We start from the raw sequence: 25,000 nt of genomic DNA on the forward strand, positions 1-25,000 counted from the left end.
GCACGGACCCTTTCCGGAAAACACTAAACTCGTCACGGTTGATGTTGTTGGATTGTATACTAACATTCCTCACTCGGACATGAAGACAGCTATCAAGGAAGAGCTAGATTCCAGACCACAGGGTGATCGGCCACCAACAGAGACTATTGTGAAAGTTGCTGATCACGTACTAACTAACAATGTCTTCACATTTGAGGAAGAAGTGTACCAACAGATTCACGGAACAGCGATGGGGACACCAATGGCACCATCTGTGGCTAACCTGTTCATGGCCGCACTGGAAAGAAAGCTATTCCAACAAAGTCCAGTAATGTGTTCACTCTCGCTGATCAAGCTTTCCTGTAAACCATGCAACCACTGGCCGAGGGGAGGGTTGAGTGGGTTATGATTGATGACGAAAGGGACTCTGTTTGTGGGAGTTTTTTTGCGATATGAAAAAGTCTCCTTTCTGATTTTAGCTGTAGCTTTCCTCCTGCCATCTTTAACAGTCTTTTTGCTGTACCCCCTGGCAAAAAAAACTGTCTCTCCATCTCATCGCACCTTTGTTGAAATTGCTCCTCTTCTGAGCAGAGTCTTCTGAGTCTCAGAAATTGTGAGTATGGCAAATTTCTTTTTACGTGAGCTGGGTGACACGAGTTTTGGCACAGGTAGGCATGGCTGTCGGTAGGTTTAGAGTACAGGTCAGTCTGAAGGTATCCATCCTTCAGACTGACTGAAATGTCTAGAAAGGAGACTCTTTCTAACGATGAGTGGTGAGTGAATTTGATGGTAGGATGAAGGGAGTTGATGTGTTTTAGGAATGTGTCTAGGTCATCATCTGTTCCTGTCCAAAGCATAAAGATGTCATCAATGTATCTTCTCCATAGTTCAGAGTTAACAGGTATGAACAGGTTAGCCACAGAACTTTGGCGTTGTGATGTGGTGTAGCGGCTATGGTGTGTCGGTATGGGGGCCCGGGTAGCTGAGGTGGAACCAAAATCGGTTCAGCGCTGCGCGCTGAGAGCACGTGTTGAAATATCGACCAGGTTGTGGCCTGTACCGGGTCAACCTGAATATGCCCACCAAATTTGAAGCAGATCCATCGAGAACTTTGGCCGTGCATGGCGAATACACAAATACACAAATACACAAATACACAGATACACAAACACACAGACACACACACAGACACAAGTCGTATATATATATAGATGTATTCTGTCCGAAGGGTTAAGTGTTGTATCTTTATGCAAACCTTTGGCATAAACAAATGTGTTAAAGTACTTACGCATTTAATTGAAGAGACATCAGAATGATACTTTTGCCTGTTCACGGCACGAATAAGTATCCATGTTGTTCGAACTTTGAAATTACGTCATCAGCGACGAATACGTCACTACAAGATACGTATACCTTTGACGTAATAACTTTGGAATTCGCACGTGTACATTTGTTTTGATTACAATCAAAACGAAAGTAGATCTAAACTTGAATGTAAATTTTATTTTTGAAATATTTGCTTTGTGATTCGTAACTAAAATAACCATGGTATTGTGTTGCTTAGTAATTGATGCATGAATTGGCGTCTCGCAGAATTACACGCCCCTGAGGAAGGCCTGGCAACAGGTCGAAAATTTGGGCTGCCACTTGACATTCTTTGTTTGGCTTTTCTTTTCCTTGATTTTGTTATATATATATATATATATATATATATATATATATATATATATATATATATATATATATATATATATATATATATATATATATATATATATATATATATAAACGCACGCACGCACGCACACACACACACACACCCATCCACCCATCCACCCACCCACACAGACACACACACACACACACACACACACACACACAATTAGCATACACATCAACACAAGCATGCACGCGCACACGCACACAAACAGACACAGACACGTACACATGATTAAAATAATGATTGATTTGAGATCGTTTCTGACAGAGACACAAGCAGACATACAGACATTATGCATAACTCAAATATTGCAACTTTATTTGGGATTGACTTTGGGCAAAGAACCAAACATACACAGACAATGATTGTCACCCACTGCAGTGACCATACCAGTCTGGAGTAAAGCAGAAAATCTACAATATGCCACATAATTCGTGACGGAACAACGCCCTCGCCGTATACAAACATTGTTCGCGTAAATGCACCTTTTGCGCACATCGCTTACGGTAAGAAATGCCTTCATTCCAGCGTCGCGGACGACGCTGGTATCTGTGGTTGGGAAGAACGTGCCTGTGGAGAATTAGTCTCCAAGCCAAAGCGCGCTGACTCTCCAAGCCAAAACAATTTCAAAGCTGAAAAAAAATGTACAATTTACGCGAAACGATTAAACACAGCTTTCGGGTGTGTTTTTTTAATCTAAGATGTACATAAATATACCACTCCGACCATAAGGAAAAGAAAAAAAGACACACACAAAAAAAGACCGAGAGGAGCCGAGTCAATCCGAGACCAACCGAGAGGACGTGTTTCGCGCCGTTTCGACGTCGTTTGTTCAGATGCGGCCGGTTGGATCAGTTGCGGTCATACAGGGGCGCCTTGCACAAGAAAAGATCTTCAACAATCCCGATCATCATCATGGTACAATAATGTTTTGTGCGCCCCCATGTATGTGTTCTGTGCTAATAATGCACGGTTGTGAAATGTCCGTACACATTTTGTGGCACTATGTAATTGTTAGTGCATCCTCCTGCGGATGCTTCGTGCTAAAAATGCACTTCCATTAAAATATTGTACGCTCATGTCAGTAATATATTTTCAATTGTTTCTCTGTCAATTTCAAGTGTTTGTTTCCAATTACTTCAGTATCTCCCTGTTGCAATTCCAGGTGATTCATTATGCATGTGCCAATTTGAGGTGTTTAATTCTGATTCCTGTATTTACAGTGTAAAATTATATTGTTTTCAAACATTCCTATGACACCTGGTAATGGTTCTGTGGTTTTGTTTTTAATTTGTATTTTGTTTTTCTGCAATAAATATTTGAAATGGATCTGAGGCCGACTTACTACTTTTAGCACTCTTTTTCACCACATTCCCACGTACAGATATTGCAATATCAACTCTTCCTTTCTACCTGTTTCAAACAAGCTCTATTTTTTAATTTAAAAGTTTTTACTAAATGTCTTAATATAGAGGGGGGAATCGAGACGAGGGTCTTGGTGTATGTGCGTGTGTGTGTGCGTGCGTGAGTACGTGCGTGTGTGTGTGTGTTGTGTGTGTGTGTGTGTGTGTGTGTGTCTGTCTGTGTGTGTGTGTGTGTAGAACGATTCAGACTAAACTACTGGACCGATCTTTATGAAATTTGACATGAGACTTCCTGGGAATGATATTCCAGGACGTTTTTTTTATTTTTATAAACGTCTTTTATGACGTCATATCCGGCTTTTTTGTACAAGTTCAGGCTGCACTGTCACACCCTCATTTTTCAATCAAATTGATTGAAATTTTGGCCAAGCAATCTTCGACGAAGGCCGGACTTCCGTATTGCATTTCAGTTTGGTGGCTTAAAAATTAATTAATGACTTTGGTCATTAAAAATCTGAAAATTGTAAAAAAATAAATAAATTATAAAACGATCCAAATTTACGTTCATCTTATTCTTCATCCTTTTCTGATTCCAAAAACATATAAATATGTTATATTTGGATTAAAACAAGCTCTGAAAATTAAAAATATAAAAATTATGATCAAAATTAAATTTCCGAAATCGTTTTAAAAACTATTTCATCTTATTCCTTGTCGGTTCCTGATTCCAAAAACATATAGATGTGATATGTTTGGATTAAAAACACGCTCAGAAAGTTAAAACGAAGAGAGGTACAGTAAAGCGTGCTATGAAGCACAGCGCAACCGTTACCGCGCCAAACAGGCTCGTCACTTTCACTGCCTTTTGCACTAGCGGCGGACTACGTTCAGTTTCATTCTGTGAGTTCCACAGCTTGACTAAATGTAGTAATTTCGCCTTACGCGACTTGTTTTTTCTTGTGGCTGTTTGATCAATTCATAGCAAGCATTGACTGAAATAAACAATTTATATATCCAGCACAACATGCAATTCATTGACTTTTGACCCTAACCTTTTAACACTTCCCAAAATAAATCTTTGGTGGACATTGCATCGACGCTGTTCATTTTGAATGAACATTTTTCTTGTTGCACATGTTATCTGTGTGGATGTGTGTGTGTGTGTGTGTGTGTGTGTGTGTGTGTGTGTGTGTGTGTGCGTGCGTGTGTGTGTATGGGCGTGTGCGCGCGCGCGTGCGTATATGTGTGTGTGTCTGTGTGTGTATTTGTGTGTGTGTGTGTGTGAGTGCGTGCGTGCGTGCGTGTGTGTGTGTGTGTGTGTGTGTGTGTGTGTGTGTGTGTTCGTGTGTCAGTGTGCGTGTGTGTGTCTGTGTGTGTGTGTGTGTGTATGTGTGTGTGTGTGTGTGTGTGTGTGTGTGTGTGTGTGTGTGTGTGTTTTCGTGTGTCAGTGTGCGTGCATTCTTCGGACAGGTTCTGTCCTGTGGACGTGACACTTTTAAGAAGCGCGAGAGTTTTCATCACAAGAAGAATCCACAGAATTGCAACACTATTTTCTTTTGTTTGCAAACAAGTCTGAACCTAAACCTTCAAACAAAAATACACACATTCATCGCTTCACAATTCACCCAAAGCAAAAACACATCCATTCGCCATGTTTTCTCTATCGCTCTTTGCTTCCTGCAGACAATAAGCATGCCCCATGCATTCTGGATGGGTGACTGTTTCAATCAGCTTTAGTAATCATTACTCCTCCAGCGATACAAAAAAGGGTCAACAGACCCCATCAACAAGAAACAAACACAGTTAAAGGCCCTCCAAAATACAACAACAGGTCTCCTCAAGAGATATTAAAGCATTTTGCCAGAATGTCGGCCTAAAAATAAAAGATCGACTCTGACAAACCTTTGAGACTACTAGCTAAGTAACAATAGTATACTAGCCATGTTTGATCCGGATTGGATCGTGCCAGTGTAGCTAAAGCAGCAGGAAAATATAGCATACAGTAATATCTCACATGTCATTATCAGATCATGTTATGTTTAGTGACAAATTAAACTGCAGTGCGCTTGCGCAACTTATTGGGCTTATTACCCCCAAAAATGGTAAGCTTCTTAATCGGACGTTCATGAACGGTTAATGCTAACAAGTTCATGTTCTACTTTGATGTTCTGTTAATATTATTTGAAATACAATTAGATAAAAAAAAAAAATTAAAAAAAACCACAACAACAAAAATATATAAACATCTGACTGTGCTTTCTTTGCAGCAAAGCCATAATAATGGCATTGTTCTACCAAGCTGTTTCAGGCTATATTTTGGTTTGTAATCAACCGGTCGTTGTTTCGCAAATGCTGACTTTCAGCAAATGATAGCATGCACGTCTCAACAATTATATCAAGATGATCCAGATTTATCTACACGCTTGTAGCAAGCATATTAGAAATACTGTTTGTTGGCTCACGTAATTGGCTCACGTAAGTGTAGCCTATGCGATCGTAACTTTGTCTGTCTGTGCGTGTGTGTGTGTGTGTGTGTGTGTGTGTGTGTGTGTGTGTGTGTGTGTGTGTGTGTGCGTGTGTGGGTGTGTATGTCTGTGGTAGAAACTTTAACATTTCGTCATTTGAAGACGTCACATTATGGCGTAAGAGGGTTAGACGTCACGCGAAGGAATTACTGAAAGTCTCGGTAATTTTGGCTCATTATTTTGAGCGGGCCGAGACTAGTTGGAAGGCACTATGGCGGAAAAGAGAGTTATCTTTTCATGTCTTGGCGTCTCAAATCTTATTAGTCAGAAAGCGCATGCACGTAGTCTCGACCAGCGCGTGGTGTGCTTCTTTCTGAGTATTTTACGTCACAAATTGTACTTTACGTACTTGATGATGACGTAAGTTAATTGTATGTGTTCTATTTCGTTGACTGAGCACGGCCGGGACCAGTTGGCGTGAGCGCTGGGATTTCGAGTTTCATTCGACATGTCAATGCATCGCAGTATGAAATAATACAGGTAGGAGGTTAGTCGATATCGACCAAAGTCGATAAGTGCATTCTTCACTATGGTATTGAGTCTGATTTCGTCGTCCATCTTGAATCAAAAAGCACTCTTCTTACAAAAACAAAAAAATACAAAAAAACTTCGTTGCGAGCTACGGCGAAGCTTCGCATGTCAAAACTTGAGAAGCGATGTTGGGGTCAAAGTACCACGCCGTAGCTGCGGGTTTTTGGTATTAAGACTTTGCGAAGCTTCGTGTAGTCGACTACGGGCTCAATTAAGGATCTAGATCTAGTGTCTCGCTTTCTTGCACAGTGTCACCTATGCTTACTGTGTGTGTGTGTGTGTGTGTGTGTGTGTGACGGAGTGATTGAGTTTGTGTTACTGTTTGTCGATTTCTTACGTGAGCCTTGAAGGCTTCGCCTCTTGTTTGATATGTTGTCATTTTATTTCACAGATTGTTTGTAACATTGATTGATATTTGATTGGCACATTACTTTACTGATTTGTTCAAATTTTATTCTGTCTAGCCGCTTAGGACCACATTTCTAAAAAAAAAAAAGTGATTTGCCCATTTGCTTATAATGTTTCTTACATTTTTGTTCAGAAAAAAAACAGTAAAAGAATGCATTGACAACCAGTTTTGAAATATAACTTGTTTTATGTTATTGTGCATCAAATATGAAGTTATGTCATTCAACCATGTAGACGTTCTTAGCATGTATGTGAGCGACTTTGATTTGAGTCACTCTTTATGTTGTAAAAGATGACCCCAGCCATTCTTACCTCAGTCCAAACTATAATAATAATAATAATAATAATAATAATAATAATAATGATAACTGGACATTGTTAAGTGCTTAACATAAAATTATGGCTCTGGGCTCTTTACAAAAGAACATATACAGAATAGAACATATTAATGTACACCCTACATAAAACAAGTAACCATACGGACAAAAATCACCACATGTACTGTTCACACAATATTCATTTATCATACATACATGAGAGAGACACTCGTGAGATAATACTCGTTCAAATCACACGTGTGTATATCATGTAAATGAGGTCATGTCAAGCAAGTCTGGCAGGGACCTGTTTTTTTCCACTGCTTATAATGCCAAAGTCACCGAGACAAACGTCATTATAGAAGAAAAAAATGCGCTCGCTAATTACCATCGATGCATTTTTAGAACTAACTCGTCACGCCACACTTTCAGAGTGACGTTATTTTTTTCACGTTGACGTAATAGAGTGCACGAGGCTTTAGAAGAGATCGAGGTTCCAAAACAAGCGTCTTCAATTTATCTGCCTCGACTGCAGGACATTTTCAGTAAAATACACGTACGTACAGTATGTAGGATAAACAGAATACTACATGGCTTGCTGTTTCCTGCCAGATTTAGGCTACACTCGTTGCTTTTTCAAATAGTGAACAGCTCGCTTTCCCTCGCAGTTCAATATTTAAAAAAAAAAAAAAACTCGTGTAAATCTGGTACGACAAAGCAAACCATATAGTATTCTCTATATATACACACACATACCCAGCGAATACTTTCAACAATCATACCAACTTAATGGGAGGGGAGTACGTGCAGCAATGGAATGGAAAAGACATTTGCCGGGGTTGGTGTAGTATTAGGGAGATTTAAGAAACAGCACGTTTCGTTTTGCAGCTCGTTTCGTTTGGTGAATGAGTCACCCCGCGAAACGGAACGTGTAACGAGACGGCATAGGCCGCAGACAAGATGTAGATGTATTCACGTTTCGTTTCGGAATGAAAGGCCGGGCATGGCAGGATATGATCCGCTGACTGGGCATGGCATAATTTCAACTCCACGAGTCAATAAAGGATTGACATACTCGCATTGCACGCACAAGAGCTTCACATTTTTCAATTCATGCACCTGATCACATACGAAGCCAGAATAAAAATTCGATGCGATGACCTACTTCTGCTTCGCCATTTGCTTTCTCACCATGAAGTTGGATAAATGTACCAGGATCAGCACCCTTCAAAATATTTCAGTTCACAACAGTTGTCTACCTCCAATGAACACATTCTCAGCGCTGAAAGACTGTGAAAGGGTTGATGAATCTCGCAATGCATAAAATGGCCAACAAATAAAACTGTTAGTGTGCAAAAATACTCACAAAAGTTGACGAAATATTGTTCGTTTTTTGGGGGTGGAAAACGTGACTGCGTTTTGACGTTCCACGTTCCGTTTCAGTTGACCTTCACCTTTCCAGCGAGAGACCCCCGAAATAATGACGTTTACCACAACTTCAAAACGAAACGTCCCAACGTTTCGTTTCTTAAATCTCCGTATTGTGTGAAAAAGAACGTTTTGAACTGTCAAGTGACAAGGTCTATGTTTTTAACAGATGAATCTGTTCTAAACTTGGAAAACATGTTTACTGCATGTTGACAGGATTTCCATAGGGGTTCTCAGCTAGTGCAGGGCTTACTTTCTTTCTGAACTTTTTTCTTGAAAGTAATGCGCTCTTCCGCGTACATCACGGCCTCTGAAGAAGATGACGAGTTGGAATTATCGTCATTACTATTTACGATGGCCGCTGTTCCCCCGAAAGAGGCGACGGGATTCAGGTAGTCTTCGGGCAGGGAGCTGTCAGACGAAGGACAGGCGATGTGATGCAGGCAGTCTGACATGCTGCTGTCTGACACTGTGGACATGGGAAGAGATGCCAGGCTGCTTTCTGATCTGCCTGCAACACATTAACTTTGCTTGTGATTGTGATTAGTATGCCGTTGTTATCGTTTGTCAGTGGTAAATGTGTACGGTCTATCAAACGGCGGTTAAACCATGTGATGATGCCGGTAATATTGGCATTTCATAGGTCAGAAACGTTCTACTGCAGTGTTAAGCGATTGAATCGTGAAATACTGTACATTTACCAGAAGGCTGCACGCTATGTATACCCTTTGTAAACTTTGTTTTGTTTCAAGTGACCTGTTATGTAAGTTCTAGGAATACGGAGGCCAGCATTAAGAAATATAATAGGATTTAACTCGCTTAGTTTCAAGATAACGTCTGGAACCTAAATTTGTGTCACTAAAGTTTAATCATAAAACACAGACTTACACTGGTAAAAGTAGTAATAAATCTCTGAAACTGTGTGACATCCAAGAGACAGTATTCATGTAACCACAATACGAATATGAATACCACTTAACTCGCTAGATGCTGAACATCGTGAAGGTATAACTTTGTGATTTAGATGTAGAAATCCCAGAGGGTAAGACTAGGTCAAACACATCTCAATCAATCAATCAATCAATTAATCTCTCTCTCTCTCTCTCTCTCTCTCTCTCTCTCTCTCTCTCTCTCTCTCTCTCTCTCTCTCTCTCTCTCTCTCTCTCTCTCTCTCCCCCAAGGTGCTACTGGTAGTTGGGTTGTTTTAACAACGCTATCATACATAAATGACAACATTATAGAATTTTACTCAGATCAGTGTCGTCTTGAATCTCGGCATATTCATTTCCCTGGCTGCAGTCAGAGGAAACTCTGCTGTCCCGACGTGCTGCATGCACCACCACACGATCACACGCTGCACGTCGCACGTGGTGAGGGGCGGGGGGAGGAGGCAGTCTTCGTGGTCTGCCTGGTAGTCAAAAACAAATATTAACAATCGTAACGTATATTACAGGAGGGAAATAAAGACTTGTCGACGTTAAAGTGCGTACTAAACCAAAGTACTGCATAGGAGTTGATGAATAGTTAGATAAATACGTGAGATCAGACGCACACACACACACACACACACACACACACACACACACACACACACACACGCACACACACACACACACACATACACACACACAAACGCATTCACGCACGCACACACATACACACACACACACATACACGCACACACACACACACACACACACACACACACACACACACACACACACACACACACGCGCGCGCGCACTCACGTTTAATTATATAAGCAAGCCATTGTGTCTATACAGGGGAATCTGGTAGTCAATATGTGTTTTTGTTTTGCATAAGCTTACCTCTCTTCCAGAAGAGAACTCCCACGCAGATGGAAAGGACAATTACAATAAGCAGCACTAAGCCAACAACACCTCCAAGTATGAAGAGTCCAAGCTGAGTTCCACTCTCCTGTTGAGGTTCAGCTTCAGCTGCTTCTATCGTCGATCCATCTACCCACCCATCCATCAATAATGTGTCATTTTGTTTGGCAGGCATGCACATAAATGCAGTTACGAACACAATCAAGCAAGCAAAGCAATGTGGTTGACATCATTTGCATGTGGCGTCCAGTTAAAAGTGTTCAACCATAAACAGGTTTGGTCTTATCTGCCTTGCAGGAACTTTGCAACTGATTGTTGGGCATTTACACGAATATGTTATATCACTAGAAAGAGAAATTCAAGTACGCTTGGTATAATTATACACGTAATGAAATGTTTTGGGTGGAGTGGGGGTGGGGGGGGGGGGGGGTTATTACCCACATGACTAACAGCAGTGTTTCACCTTGTTAAGCATTGAAGGGTTGGTGGTGGTGGTGGTGGTGGTGTGTGTGTGTGTTTCATTTTTCATTTTCATTTTCATTACTCTATTGTCCCATCGCTGGGAAATTCGGGTCGCTTCCTCCCAGTGGAAAGCTAGCAGCAACGGAGTCGCGCTACCCAAGTGTCTGCGTGTTTAGGTGTATTCAGCCACCTGCACTTATGGCAGAATGACCAAGGTCTTTTACGTGCCATTGTGATGACACGGGGGTGGGACATGGCTTCCGTCTCTGGGTCTGCACATAAAGTTGACCCGTGTCCGTCCCGGCCCGAATTCGATCCTGCGACCTTCCGATCACAAGTCCAGTGTTCTACCAACTGAGCTACCGGGCCCCCTGTGTGTGTGTGTGTGTGTGTGTGTGTGTGTGTGTGTGTGTGTGTGTGTGTGTGTGTGTGTATGTGCGTGCGTGCGTGCGTGCGTGCGTGTGTGTGTGTGTGTGTGTGTGTGTGTTTGTGTTTGCGTGTTGGGGAGGGGGGGTCTCCACTAATAAGGGCATGCCCCTTTTGTTGACGTTTCATGTTACATTGCGCTTGGTCATGGTCAAAGTCTACGTATTGAACTATAATAACATGAATCGGTGGTGAATTAGTCATCTGATTAATGGGCAGTCCTTACTGCGGCACAAAATGCTGGGTAATTCTGTATCACACTTCTTGTATTAATTCATATGGCACTCTTGTTCGTCGCCCATCCGTGGTTTAGACGGTTTCGAGTTTCGCTTGTCAATTGCCTGATCATAAAATGCTGAAGAATCAAATGACAGCGCGTCATCTGTTTTGTGATTCTATAATTATGCGCTTTTACGTCATTTTCTCTCTATGTGATGCTGACTCTGAATCGATTTGAATCGATCCTTTTCTCTCTGGGCTAAACATAGTTATGAACACGCATATTCAGCATGTTTTATGTGAGACATTTTTGAGAACATTCCGATTGCTGTGTGTTAGGTTGGAGTTAGGCCACAAGAGTCCGACATGCACACAACGAAGGGGATATTTTATTCAAGGTTTTACGTTTTGCTTTCAACCAAGTTTAGCGTCACATGCGACATTGTGCGATATGAATGTGTACCCTTAGCCTATACCCCGTAACTACACATTATAGCAAACACGCTCCTTAAAAATATCAACAATCTCTCAATCAATGCTCGTTTAATTCAAAATAAAATAAGGGAACTATACGTTATTTTCTACACGTAAGAAACCAATATTGACCTGGGCGTGCCGATACTGTCGGTTGGGTTTTCCACGCGTCAGATGCTTCACTCAAGCTGGCTGTTCCCGTAGATGTACTGGTTCTGTGTGAACCTGGTTAAAAATAAAAGGTACACGAAGGTTCGTTCGGACAGCAGAAGATCACGGCTGCAGTCACAGAGAGACAGAGAGTCAGAGTGAGAGAGAGAGAGAGAGAGAGAGAGAGAGAGAGAGAGAGAGAGAGAGAGAGAGAGAGAGAGAGAGAGAGAGAGAGTGAGAGAGAGAGAGAGAGAGAGAGAGAGGAGAGAGAGAGAGAGAGAGAGAGAGAGAGAGAGAGAGAGAGAGAGAGAGAGAGAGAGAGAGAGAGAGAGAGAGAGAATTGAATTGAATTTAATTGAATTGAACTTTATTTAACAAGGATTAAGATTTAAGGCTACGCCTTTTCTTACAATCTGTCCTTGGGACGCACAGACACACAATGATACAATTAAAAAAAATTACAATTAAAAAGTTAAAAAGTTAACAACAAAAGGAGATCGGAAAACTTCAGCACGTGATGATAGATATGACGATGATGATGATGATGATGATGATGATGATGATGATGATGATGAAGATGAGGCATGAGAGAGAGAGAAAGAGAGAGAGAGAGAGAGAGAGAGAGAGAGAGAGAGAGAGAGATTGGGGAGAGATATAGACAGAGAGAGAGAGAGAGCATGCGCGTTTGCTTGTGTGTGTGTGTATGTGTGTGTGTGTGTGTGTGTGTGTGTGTGTGTGTGTGTGTGTGTGTGTGTGTGCATTGTATTTATTTTATATGGGATATTTATATAGAGCTTGACGTTCTCTATGCGCTTTACATATTAATTTCTGCCGTGTGAGATGGATTTGTTTACGTGCGTGCGTGCGTGCGTGCGCGCGCGCGGGTATGTGTGTGTATGTGTGTGTGTGTATGTATGTGTGTGTGTGTGTGTGTGTGTGTGTGTGTGTGTGTGTGTGTGTGTGTGTGTGTGTGCGTTTGTGTGTGTCTGTGTCTGTGCAATGGAAATGTAAAAACACAACAGACAACAATACTTACTGTGCAAATGTATGGCAACGGTTTTGTTAAATCTGAGCCCTTGTTCAAGCTCTCCAATTAACACAAATTCTATTACGTCCAAGTTGTCCCCAGTTGTTGTTACGGAGAACTTGCGTGATTGGCTATCACACAAACAGCCCAGGTGCAAACTACACGTGTCGTTCTTAAATGTAATGAAGCATTCAGGTGCTTGAAACATTGTTTTATCACGTCTGAATACCTGCACAGACTGTAACGAATCTTTCTCATCCTGACAGGATGTGTTGACTTTGAACGTTAGTGTTGCATTTTTGTTGTTTCCTGCACCAGTGACAAACGTCCCCGTTATTTGAAAAGATGGACCTACATGGATAAAACAAACAATTGTGAAAGTAAGGTCATACGCCCACAATGGCAGTGTGAGGGATACTAAGGTGTGAAATAAACAACTGAAAGTCAACATAATTATATGTCCTTACACGATTCTAAAAAAACCTCTTAGTCAAGCAAAAGCGACAATGAAGTATTTCTTGGAGGTACCTAAGATTTCGAATCAATGTCCGCCCTCCTTAAGGTATGCATAATCAACGATACACACATTTTGAATGTTGTGTTTTAGTAATAATTATCAACGCACAGCAACAGTTTTAAAATACGCCAAGTTTTAATTGGAAATGTGGCAAAGCCTGATCAAAATGTACAAGATGTGTATTGATTGCACGGAACTGTGGGCGGTATACAACTATCTTAACACAACACAACACAACTAGACAGACAATTGCATCTATTCCATAGGCACTGGTGCGTGCTGCATAGATAAAGGATAATGCCATTTCTAAAAGCCTAGCTTTTTGTTGAATTATGTTATTCAAGAGAATTAACGTAGCTAAAAATAAACCAAATCACGAATAAGTGTTGTCATTGTTTGCTTGAATAATCTAACTAATCTCAAGTTCACTTTTATTTTTTACTAGCAGTTAAGCCCGGCTTCGCTGGGGAGTAAGTGGAGCCCTGTAGCAATTTAAGACGCTCGCTATCCCATTATCATTAGCTTTACCTCCTTTGTTTGGATACAAAAAAATAGTTATCTCCCTTACCTTCTAGAAATTTCGGGAACTGTCCAGTTAATTTTTCATTCTTCATTTCTTCCCCTCATAGGAGCAATTATAGCGAGTCTCTAATATCACTGGCATGATGTGCTTGCTACAGGTGAACAGTAGGGACTGAACTGGTCTTGCACCATATAGGCTGTATTCAATAAATGGGAGGTCCATAATCTGAGAAAGGAAACAATGAATCAAGAAACTAAAACCCAGGTGCACATCTGCGGCACCTAGGGAGTGTACGTGCACACTATCTTGTTCCTGCCTCTTGCCATCTCAGAGGTATGGCGACCACAGACAAAAAAGAGTTATCTCCCTTACCTTCTAGAAATTTCCGGAACTGTCCAGTTAATTTTTTATTCTTCATTTCTTCCCCTCATAGGAGCAATAGCAAGTCTCTAATATCACTGGCATGATGTGCTTGCTACAGGTGAACAGTTATCTCCCTTACCTTCTAGAAATTTCCGGAACTGTCCAGTTAATTTTTCATTCTTCATTTCTTCCCCTCATAGGAGCAATAGCGAGTCTCTAATATCACTGGCATGATGTGCTTGCTACAGGTGAACAGTAGGTACTGAACTCGTCTTGCACCATATAGGCTGTATTCAATAAATGGGAGGTCCATAATCTGAGAAAGGAAACAATGAATCAAGAAACTAAAACCCAGGTGCACATCTGCGGCACCTAGGGAGTGTACGTGCACACTATCTTGTTCCTATGGCATTCCGTTTGTCAGATAATTATTTGGATACTTTTTCATGTTTTTTTCACCAGTTTTAGCTAAATAATCATTATTTAGAAGCTCATGTGCTAAATAAGTAATTGTTTATAAACAATGTAAAACAATTCTAAATAATTTTTTGTTTACGTAAACAATTCATTATTTACCTAAACAATTCATTGTTTACCTAAATAATTCATTGTTTACGTAAATAATGATTTATTTACGTAAACAATATATTATTTAGACTTATATTACATTGTTTATAAAGAATCAGCAATGTTGCTAAATAAATCATTATTTACGTAAACAATGAATTATTTACGTAAACAATGAATTGTTTAGCCAACACATTTTCCATTATTTAGGGGTTTCTAGGATTCGCTTCTGAACTAAGTTTTATGTCTTTCAGTGATTACTATAATTGAATACAAGGTCTCTCCACACACTCTTATCTTAAAATAGCTGTTGTTTGGATATTATTTTGTTTATTTTACAAGCCGAGTACGAAAATAACTGATCTCAAACACAGTCAAAGGTCAAGGTCAATTAAGGTGTTTCCCTGCCGGGAGTGTTTAGTGTTTGCATTTTCTTGCTTGAAGTTGTTGAAACACATTTTTTTTCCCCTTATGTTCTCTGTTCTGTTTATGTCCCAACAACATGCCTGTCTTTCCATTTCTCTTCCTTTCATCGTTTCATTTCAAAGAGAAAAGTAAAAACAGCTGTGAACCGTTGAAAAACGGGAAACAATGCCTCCGACGCGTTCCGAGAAGAATCTGGAGTGACTTCCCTTGCCTCATGCAGAACATTGAGATCGGGCGAGAAGCGAAAATATTCTGAGCGAGTGTTACCAGAGGAGAGGCGGCGATACCACCAGAAGATTTTGGAGATTGACGGGAATGATCCGTATGATGTGCTGGGCAGCAAATCCGGACGATCTGCCAGAGCTGAGCTACATCAACATCGTAAATTATTTTGTGCTTGGCAAGAGTGCATACACTGATACAGATACACATGTGAGCAGCTGAAAAGCTTACAACAGTTTGGATTCCTACGGACTTTTTGTCTCTGGCTGGGTGAGGGATGTCAAGTGCTACAGCCCTGATGGCTGTCAGAACTCTGTCATTTTTGCAAAGGTAAGAATGTGCTTTCAGTTTATAATGAATGAACGTGAGTGTTCTCTGTCTTGTTTTGCTGATTTAACAAGTTGCAGTTCAGGATATTGTGTTGAGGCTTTGTCTTCGATATATTCTTCGCTTCAGTTTGTATTCTGGACTACGACAAAAGCTGTAGATAGTCTTGAATATATTTATATTTTGAAATAGCTTGCAAAATATTATATTTATAATGAGCTTCATGTTCATATTCAGTTAAAAATCTGTTGTTTACTTTTCATTGTTAAGGTTATTGTAAAGCACATTATGTGCGTCTTAGAGTTATATTCATTCGATTGACCTAGCTGAATGCTGATTTGTGCGACCTTCAATTTATGTTTCAGATTCTTCATTCACACCGCCTTAATGAACCAGCACTTTCTCCTTGGATCATCGCCACTTCTGATGGCAACATACTGGCAGCACACTGTACCTGCATGGCCGGAGTTGCAGAAACCGGCATGGCCGGAGTTGGAGAAACCTGCACACACGTCCCTTCACCTTCAAAGAGTCAGTTGTGGAGTGTGCTGTGGCAGACCGCCATTTCTGTTTGGAATCTAACAGTGAGGGGATGCTTTGTCTGCGCAAAGACCACCCATACTTTAGTCAAGTACAGTGCCAGATTGTTATGACCAGTTCCTCCTACTGCGATTTCATGGTGTGGACTACTGTGGATAAAGTTATTGTCCGAGTATTGCCTGACTGTGATTTTTGGGCAATGTGTGTGGAGAAAGCTTTGAAAGTGTTCAGACTCGCAGTTCTTCCAGAGCTAGTTGGAAACTGGCTGGACAGAGAAGCTGAGCCTCTACAAGCAGTGGATGTGAACCAGGAGCAGCTGCAAACACCAGCCGTGAAACGCAGCAAGAAACAGTGACAATGCCAGACTCGCTTGCTCATGTGTGTGGGAAAACAAACATCATGTATGACTGTACACACAGAAAGTGGCAGTAGTAAAGTTGTAGAGAGGGAGAGAATACATCGAACGCAGAAGAAGAAGAAGAAGAGAGGGAGAGAAAAGAGAGCATGTAATGTTTTAAATCACAGTTCACACTCACAGAGAAGTCATTAATTGTTCCATTCTTGTTTCATTTTATTCTTAAAGTAAAATCATGCACAGATGTAGACATACATTTTGTTTAGGATCACCGACCACAATACAAAATCAAGTGCTACAAGTATAAATTATGATGCATACAGGACCTTATTTTGTGATTGTTTTACATCCACTGCTGTGAATAACAAAGAATCATGATTATCAACTTATTCAGCCAGGTATATTGTTCATTCTCCTTGTTCAATGTTTCCAGTGACACGGATTGGCTGCTTGATTTAGGGAACAAATAAGAGTGTGTGGTCCAGCGTAGTTCTGCAGCAGTACAGTCAAGTAATACAGTGTTTAAATTGGCAGTGGAACTGAAAGTTAGTTTCTATTATCAACTAGTTCTGTTTTGATGACAACAAAATTGAACACACTTATTTCTGCAAAAAAGCGCACAGGTCTATTGATCATAATGAATAGTTAATGACTCACATACCCACAGTATGTTATTTCAATTTTGAACATCTAGTGAAAGTGTTCTCTTCACTTTGGCTAACTTTTAGTGGTAGTTTAAATGTGTGCTCGCATTTCAAGTGTAGGCCATTTAATTTTTCAATGCTCCTTATCTTGTTTCCTGTGTTGAGCTATTTTGAGGTTAATCAGCATAATTCAACCTTTGTCAGTTGTGTCAATACATGTCACATTTATGCAAAATGATTTCAAAGTGTATGTTAAAGTGGTGTGTGTGTGTGTGTGTGTGTGTGTGTGTGTGTGTGTGTGTGTGTGTGTGTGTGTGTGTGTGTGTGATAGAAAGAGTGAAATCTGCTCTTGAATTGGAAGGAAATAGCAGCAGGTCAGATCATATACACATGTATATATTCAAATTCAAGATTCCATCCAGTGAAAACATGATAACAGAAAAACTGTTGCTACTGCTCATGTGAGACACCTGAATCAGATACAATACACCACAGTTTAATTAACACATTCTTTAAACAATGCCTTCATCTTCAAATTCAAGATTCCGTCCAGTGAAAACATAACAGAAAGACTATTGCTACTGCTCATGCGAGACATCAGAATCAGATACAATACACCACAGTTTAATTAACATATTCTCTAGTCTAAACAATGCCTTCAGTTCACTAGGCTGTGTTTATGCAGCGTCACAGCAAGAATCACATGATACCAGTGCAAACATTGACAAGCCCAGATGATACAGTGACTATTTTGTCCAGTGTTACCACTTCTTCCTCTTTCCTTGAAAACAAAAGATCAGTCAGAATATCAGAGTTCAGAATTTTGTACTTTCCACAAAGAATACCGATAACTCGCTCAACATAAATTCTCAGATTAGCTAGTTTGCGTGTTGACTATCTCATAAGCTGTAAGCTGACTCTTCCCTCTTGTAAAGGCAGGTATTTTCACTTGTGCACCTCTCATAGCCACTAGTTCATTAATGTCAAATCCCCTGTCGGCCAAAATCACATCATTTTGTACAATATTGTCTAGATACCCACTATTTGCAGTGATGTGCTTGTCACTTGAAAGCGCACCCCACCCTTTAGAAATAAAAGAAATATGGCCTTGAGGTGTAATTGATATTAGGTATTTAATTGTATTGTTGTGCTTGTAGTTTGACCAGGTGAGTGCACTAGCATCAACACTGGAGGGTCTCTCAATGAATATATTTCAAAACAGTCAATAATGGACACTACTCTGCATCTTGAACACACACGGCCAGTACATGTACTGTGCAACTGACCTTGGCACGGAACGATCCAAGGGGGGCAATCTCAGTCATCTCAAAGAGGGAAATCCAAACGCAATCCGCTTTGTTCGATTTTACGGGCTTGGACGATAGAGAAAAATAAGAAAAGCAAAAGCTGGAGTCCAGTCTGGACGAAACTGCTATCAAGAACGCAGAATTAATTTCTTCTGAGTTTTTTTTTAGCCGTAAGCGCCATGTTTAACTGCTGTTCACAATGCGGCCGCAGTGAAACCAACAAAGGGGCCTCACTATGGAAGAGTTTCCTGCTCCGATAAACATGGCGCTTACGGCAACAACAAAAACTCAGAAAAAATCAATTCTGCGTTCTTGATAGCAGTTTCGTCCAGACTGGACTCCAGCTTTTGCTTTTCTTATTTTTCTCTATCGTCCAAGCCCATAAAATCGAACAAAGCGGATTGCGTTTGGATTTCCCTCTTTGAGATGACTGAGATTGCCCCCCTTGGATCGTTCCGTGCCAAGGCCAGTTACACAGTACTGGCCGTGTGTGTTCAAGATGACTACTCTGTTCCATGGATAGGGAAGGAACTGTGGCGGTAGACTTGTCTTTATACTTCGCCTGTCTGTCCAGAAAACAAGTGGCTGCAGTCTGTGGTACATGATATGCACAGTCTCGTGAAAAACTTTGCTGGCAGTTGTTCTTGACACAGAAAAGATGTATGCCAGGTGTTGCAGAGGTGTGTTAAGGCGTATATGCATGAATGAGAGCTTGAAACTGTGTCAGTGCTCTGCGCGAGTGTGTTGGCAAATGCCATGCAAGAAAATCAAATAATACATGTAACAAGTGTGAAGAAATTAGAAATCCCAGTAAAATATCGTACAGTATTGTCATTGTCCCTCAAAGAATCAAGTGTCATTTTTTTCTTGGCAAGTTCGTCTTTAAGTTCCCGAGTTTCTAGCACCAGCCTGTTTAGTTCATCCCGTTGCTGCTTTTCTTCATCTTTAGAAATCCAGGCAAAATTGTCATAGGTTTCAGTCTGGCAGTAAGTACCGCCACAGTCACCTCTCTCGGGAAGAGGAGCAGCCAGTTCTGCTGTATCCGAAGTACCTTCACCGTCGCCATCAACAGCATCCTCTGCTAAATTAGGGTGAGAAGGAGTTGACTCACTCCCCACAAGCTTCTTCCTCTCCTTGAGTCTCTGGTACTGTCCTTGTTGGCTGTCAGGCTGTGTCCCTGCACCATACCCAAGTTTCAAAGTAGGTGTTTACTTCCCACAGATGGTTGCCCTGCAGAAAAAATCAAAGGCAAATGTATCGTAAATTATGGATTGGGAGTTATTTTAAAAATAAGTCACCCAAACAAAATGAATGAGTAAATCTAGACACAGATCTACCCTTTAAAACTGAACTATAAAGTTGTATCAACAATGACCATTTAGTGTTCAAATAAATTCTGATTATCAAATCCAAGTATTTCACACCTATGGCATTCTCACAAGTCATGGTTTTGGGCAACCATGATAAGTTGTTATACTGAGAGTAAGTGTAAGACTGACTCACTCAGTCATAGACTGCACTCGGTGCAGGACTGACCGACTGTCCGCACACTACCATCACAACACAGCTTGCATAAAACACAGACTAACCAAGACAGGTGAACAAAAGCATGAGTACTTACCATTGACAAAATGATCAGAGCACACGTATCTCCCAGCTGTTGATTCAAAGTTGAAATTCTTCAGCTGAAGCTGTGCCAACCATTATCGCCCGCGTCGTGCAGTCAAATCCCTTGTCTCTTTGCCCTTTCCGTTGACAACAAATTGAACAGAAAAGTATCTTCTGTCCCTATCTCTATCTTGTCTGTTATGGCAATGTTTAACACTACAACCATGTCGATAAATGCGGAAGATTCAGAGTGCAGATTTCGCGTGTTGCCTTCTCGCGAGTTCCGCCGGAATGCCAGAGGCAAGGCCGGACAACTCTGCACACGACTGTGTGACGTCATCGCGTCAGAGCTCATACCAAGTTGTGTTGTGTTGTGTAACCTACAGATAAAAAAAAGAGAGTGTAATCATGCAGTAAGAGAAATGGAAAGAGAAAGTTTTTGTTGAGACAGAACAGAAAACTTAGGACGGAAAACTTTTTTTCAACAACTTCAAGGGAGAGAATGCAAACACTAAACACTCCCGGTTATGACCTTGACCTTTTGTTTGTTTTCGCATTCAGTTCTTTTCGTACGGCAATTTCAGCTTGTAAAATAAACAAATTTACGAACATTTTCTGATAAATAATGTTTGGAGATACCTTGTATTGAATTATAGTATATACACAAAGAAAAAAAATGAAGCTTAGAAGTCAATTCTTGATTCCCCTAAATAATGAAAACTGCTTTCCCTAAACAATTCATTGTTTACGTAAATAATTCATTGTTTACGTAAATAATGATTTATTTAGCAACATTGCTGATTCTTTATAAACAATGTAATATAAGTCTAAATAATATATTGTTTACGTAAATAAATCATTATTTACGTAAACAATGAATTATTTACGTAAACAATGAATTGTTTAGGTAAATAATGAATTGTTTACGTAAACAAAAAAATATTTAGAATTGTTTTACATTGTTTATAAACAATTACTTATTTAGCACATGAGCTTCTAAATAATGATTATTTAGCTAAAACTGGTGAAAAAAACATGAAAAAGTATCCAAATAATTATTTGACAAACGGAATGCCATATGTTCCTGCCTCTTGCCATCTCAGAGGTATGGCGACCACAGACAGACACACACACACACACACAGACAGACACTCTCTTTTATTTATATGTATAGATTTTGATTGATCTGTCCTGTATGCGCTGTCATAGTAAGCGGTTACTATTGCAACTCCCAGGTAATATTTATTTCAAACTGTGCGAAATGGTTCCTCCAGGCAATATCTAAAATTGGAAGAAAGAAAAGGGAAGGTCACCCAGTGTGTGTGTTTGTTCGTTATCTAGAGATGGTCAAATTTGATTTTCTCTAAAGCACTATGATTAGGGAAGTGATTAGCATTTACGTGATTGACCTTTTTTTCTTGTGTTGCTTAACCAAACTCATGCAGAATATTATCCAGGATTGTCAAAGTAGTACATGGGCAATTAGTATCAATGTAATTGTAAAAACTGTATAAGACAATAATCCCATGTCAGATCATTAAAACATGTGAACACATGTAAGCTAGTTATAGTCCATTACTAAACGACAAAATAAAAAAAGGGTTGCTACTAAGCATACTTATTACTCTACATGTGCCCCTCTCAAATCCAGCCTCCATATCTTGACTGACAAACGTGAATAAAATGGTGGTTTTAACTTTATTGAGAGGATTATTTGAAACAGTACATGTTATTCGCAGCAATACAAACAAATTGGCACAAGAAAAATGAATTCACGTTATTAACTCTACTCGCATGGTGTGTTTAACCTGTGTGCAACATGAGCTTTTGGAAGCGCAAATGAGGAACCACGTGGTATGGTATTCACATGCATATATTGAAGTTAAAACGACGGCGTCAGTAGTCTTCACTACTTAAAATTAGCATGCAATATACAGGACGATCAAATATATTTCAGTACACTTAATAACATATTAATTCAACATCAAGTATTTGAACTATATCAGTTATTTTGAAGAAATAAATCCAAGACAAATCTACTGCAGACGATCAGTTACTTTTCTTTCATTTGCAGAACAAAAAACACCAGTGAGAGAAGTTATTAACGCCTTGTGCAAACGGAGAAAACACCCAATGGGAGTTGCTTGAATTCATAAGTGGCTCCTTATGTTTGATAAACAAACAAAAAACCATAATCACACAAGGCTGATTCTTCATTCATTACATCTTCGTAAGAAAACAGGCAAATGTTGTCAAATATTTCCCGTCCAAAATTATCATCTGATCAATGCAAAAAGGACAAACATAATATACAATGCACACTCAAAGACTGCATGCATGTGAGTCTTAATGACAGTACCATACATTATTTACTTAGTGAGCACCATAACATGTGTATGAATACCGTGTGAAATAAAGGATTTGTGGACATTATTAAATGAAGTGACAGAAAAAGTCTCCCTCACAGCAATGCTCATTGGTAAATGTATTGCCTATTCTAAACATTGTTAACATTAAAACACATATTTGTGCGTGTTCAATACACATATATTTTTTACGATTCAAAATAAACCTTTCAGCGGCATAGTATATACTTCCTCACAACTCTTTGCTTTGCAGAGAATCCTGTCTGCCTGACAGAAAAGAAAGAAAACAACAACGGACACATCACTGAATACTTACAAGGTAAGTTGTCAGCCATCCCACTTTTTGTCGCAAGACATACACAGATATAAAGTACCAGAAGAAAACACATCGTCCCTGTCTAAAAAGACATGTCTCAACAGTGTACTGAAATAATTCAACACACACCCAATATGACCACAAGGATTGTATCTATATAAGCTGTTTCCTTGTTAGTGATTCGTTGGGCACACGAAGACCGAAACCAACGCAGTTGCATGTTTTTAATATTTGGTTTAAACAATGTGTCACTGTGTTGCAAAATCATCATATAAATAGTACGCATTCATGCCTAGCTTCCTCGTATGAGACTTACATTTCCACATTATCTTTCTACAACTGTGGCGTCAATGGCCTAATTCTGGTTTATGTAGTACAAGGAATGCAACTCATTGTTTTCTGACCGGGTATTGAGACGTGGTCTTGATGGTGGTGCGTGTGCATGTGTGTGAACACTGATTCCCAGAAAACTACTGGACATATCTTCATTAAACCTTTCCGGAGAATTCCTGCAGATGAATTTCCCCGAAATGTGGTTGTTCTTTGCGGAGGCCGGCGTGACCCATTCAGGTCTTCGGGGTTCGGCTACCCCAGCCACTTAAGTCTCTGTAATGACTGATCCCGGGATTGAGGTCTTGAATTTTCAAGTTTCAGACCGAGAGAAAGCCCACACGTTGTAAATATCGCTTAACTGTTTTTTGTGTGGATTATTTCCTTCTCATTCGACTATCAAATCAAGGCGTTCACTTATGCAGTAATGTTGGCGACTTTGGTGATGTTTTATATTGTATGATTTTGGCACGTTCATCCTAAAGCAACTGTTTAATTCAATGCATCAGATGCACAGAGGCAGGTGTGTTATCCCTGCAAACTAAGGAACATTGATGGGTTAGGAGTCAGGATTAATACCGGCGGCAACAAGTGTAGCAGACGCAAGAGTATATAGGCTTACAACGTGAAAAATCACACCACCATCATTAGCTGTATTTGTATTTGTCGTCGTCGTTGTTGCTGCTTCTGAGGCCGACGTGATATTATTGACTTGAGGAGAATCATGCTTAATACCAGCTAAGGCAGCAGAAGCAAGAGCGTGGAGACTACGAACGTGACAAGCCAGAGTTTCATCAGTAGTTAATGTATTGGTATGTGTCCCCCTTGCTGTTGTTGTTGTTGTTGATGTTATTGCTGATGTTGATTTTAACGTTGATGTTTCTGCTTTGGTAGAAAACATCTTGTTGCCCGGGTATGAAGCAGGATCAATCCCAGCAGCAGCAAGAACATCCGACGCCAAAGCACGGAGACTAATAACGTTATTAATGACATCATTAGCATTACTATTTGTTGTCGTTGATGTTGGTTGTGATGGTAAGGGTGGTGGTGTTTCTGATGTTATTGTTCTTGATGTCGGTCTCTCAGCAGATGAGGTCACTGTGCTGCTCCGCTCTTTCGATGGTTCACGCTTGAACTGAAACATAATTTGAATGGATGGAAATTGGAAAACGTATCCCCCATCCCCCCTTCCGAAACAAATTAGGTAAACTAATGCATTTTAAGAGAACAAGTAGAAGTATCCAAAGGCTTTCAATTGACGTTTTTGCAATTAGTAGGTCGTTTTCTGTACAATGCAAATTGTATTACAAGTCGCGTAAGGCGAAAATACAATATTTAGTCAAGTAGCTGTCGAACTCACAGAATGAAACTGAACGCAATGCCATTTTTCAGCAAGACCGTATACTCGTAGCATCGTCAGTCCACCGCTCATGGCAAAGGCAGTGAAATTGACAAGAAGAGCGGGGTAGTAGTTGCGCTAAGAAGGATAGCACGCTTTTCTGTACCTCTCTTTGTTTTAACTTTCTGAGCGTGTTTTTAATCCAAACATATCATATCTATATGTTTTTGGAATCAGGAACCGACAAGGAATAAGATGAAAGTGTTTTTAAATTGATTTGGACAATTTAATTTTGATAATAATTTTTATATATTTAATTTTCAGAGCTTGTTTTTAATCCGAATATAACACATTTATATGTTTTTGGAAT

The 25,000-nt window shown here is 40.1% G+C and overlaps 2 protein-coding genes and 1 long non-coding RNA gene across 4 annotated transcripts in view; all 3 read right to left on the reverse strand.

Annotated features, from left to right (window-relative positions):
* Positions 1-7,924: 7,924 nt before the first annotated feature.
* On the reverse strand, positions 7,925-11,950 carry LOC138972933 (uncharacterized). 2 transcript variants are annotated; one of them, XR_011457817.1, is made up of 4 exons: positions 11,836-11,950; positions 10,102-10,251; positions 9,522-9,680; positions 7,925-8,783 (listed from the first exon to the last, which is right to left on the reverse strand). XR_011457817.1 is itself a non-coding variant. In XM_070345598.1 (3 exons), the coding sequence occupies exons 1-3, from the start codon at positions 10,301-10,303 to the stop codon at positions 8,506-8,508; spliced, it is 639 nt and encodes a 212-aa protein (XP_070201699.1). In that variant the 5' UTR covers positions 10,304-10,429; the 3' UTR covers positions 7,925-8,505. The 2 variants fall into 2 exon arrangements, 1 of the variants encoding a protein (XP_070201699.1); XM_070345598.1 differs by lacking the exon at positions 11,836-11,950 and having other exon boundaries at positions 10,102-10,429.
* A 4,973-nt stretch (positions 11,951-16,923) lies between these two features.
* The window catches only part of LOC138972959 (uncharacterized), a 281,386-nt gene continuing 273,309 nt past the window's right edge, over positions 16,924-25,000 (reverse strand). The window contains exon 3 of the long non-coding RNA XR_011457829.1: positions 16,924-18,900. This is a non-coding gene — a long non-coding RNA (uncharacterized lncRNA). The remainder of the gene's footprint in view (positions 18,901-25,000) is intronic.
* Positions 21,486-25,000, reverse strand: part of LOC138972934 (uncharacterized) — a gene marked incomplete at its 5' end in the record, with an annotated part of 10,832 nt that continues 7,317 nt past the window's right edge. The window contains 1 exon segment of the mRNA XM_070345599.1: positions 21,486-24,426. Coding sequence (XP_070201700.1) covers positions 23,851-24,426 — 576 coding nt within the window.

Source organism: Littorina saxatilis, linkage group LG8, assembly GCF_037325665.1.
Source record: "Littorina saxatilis isolate snail1 linkage group LG8, US_GU_Lsax_2.0, whole genome shotgun sequence".
Lineage (NCBI taxonomy): Eukaryota > Metazoa > Mollusca > Gastropoda > Littorinimorpha > Littorinidae > Littorina > Littorina saxatilis.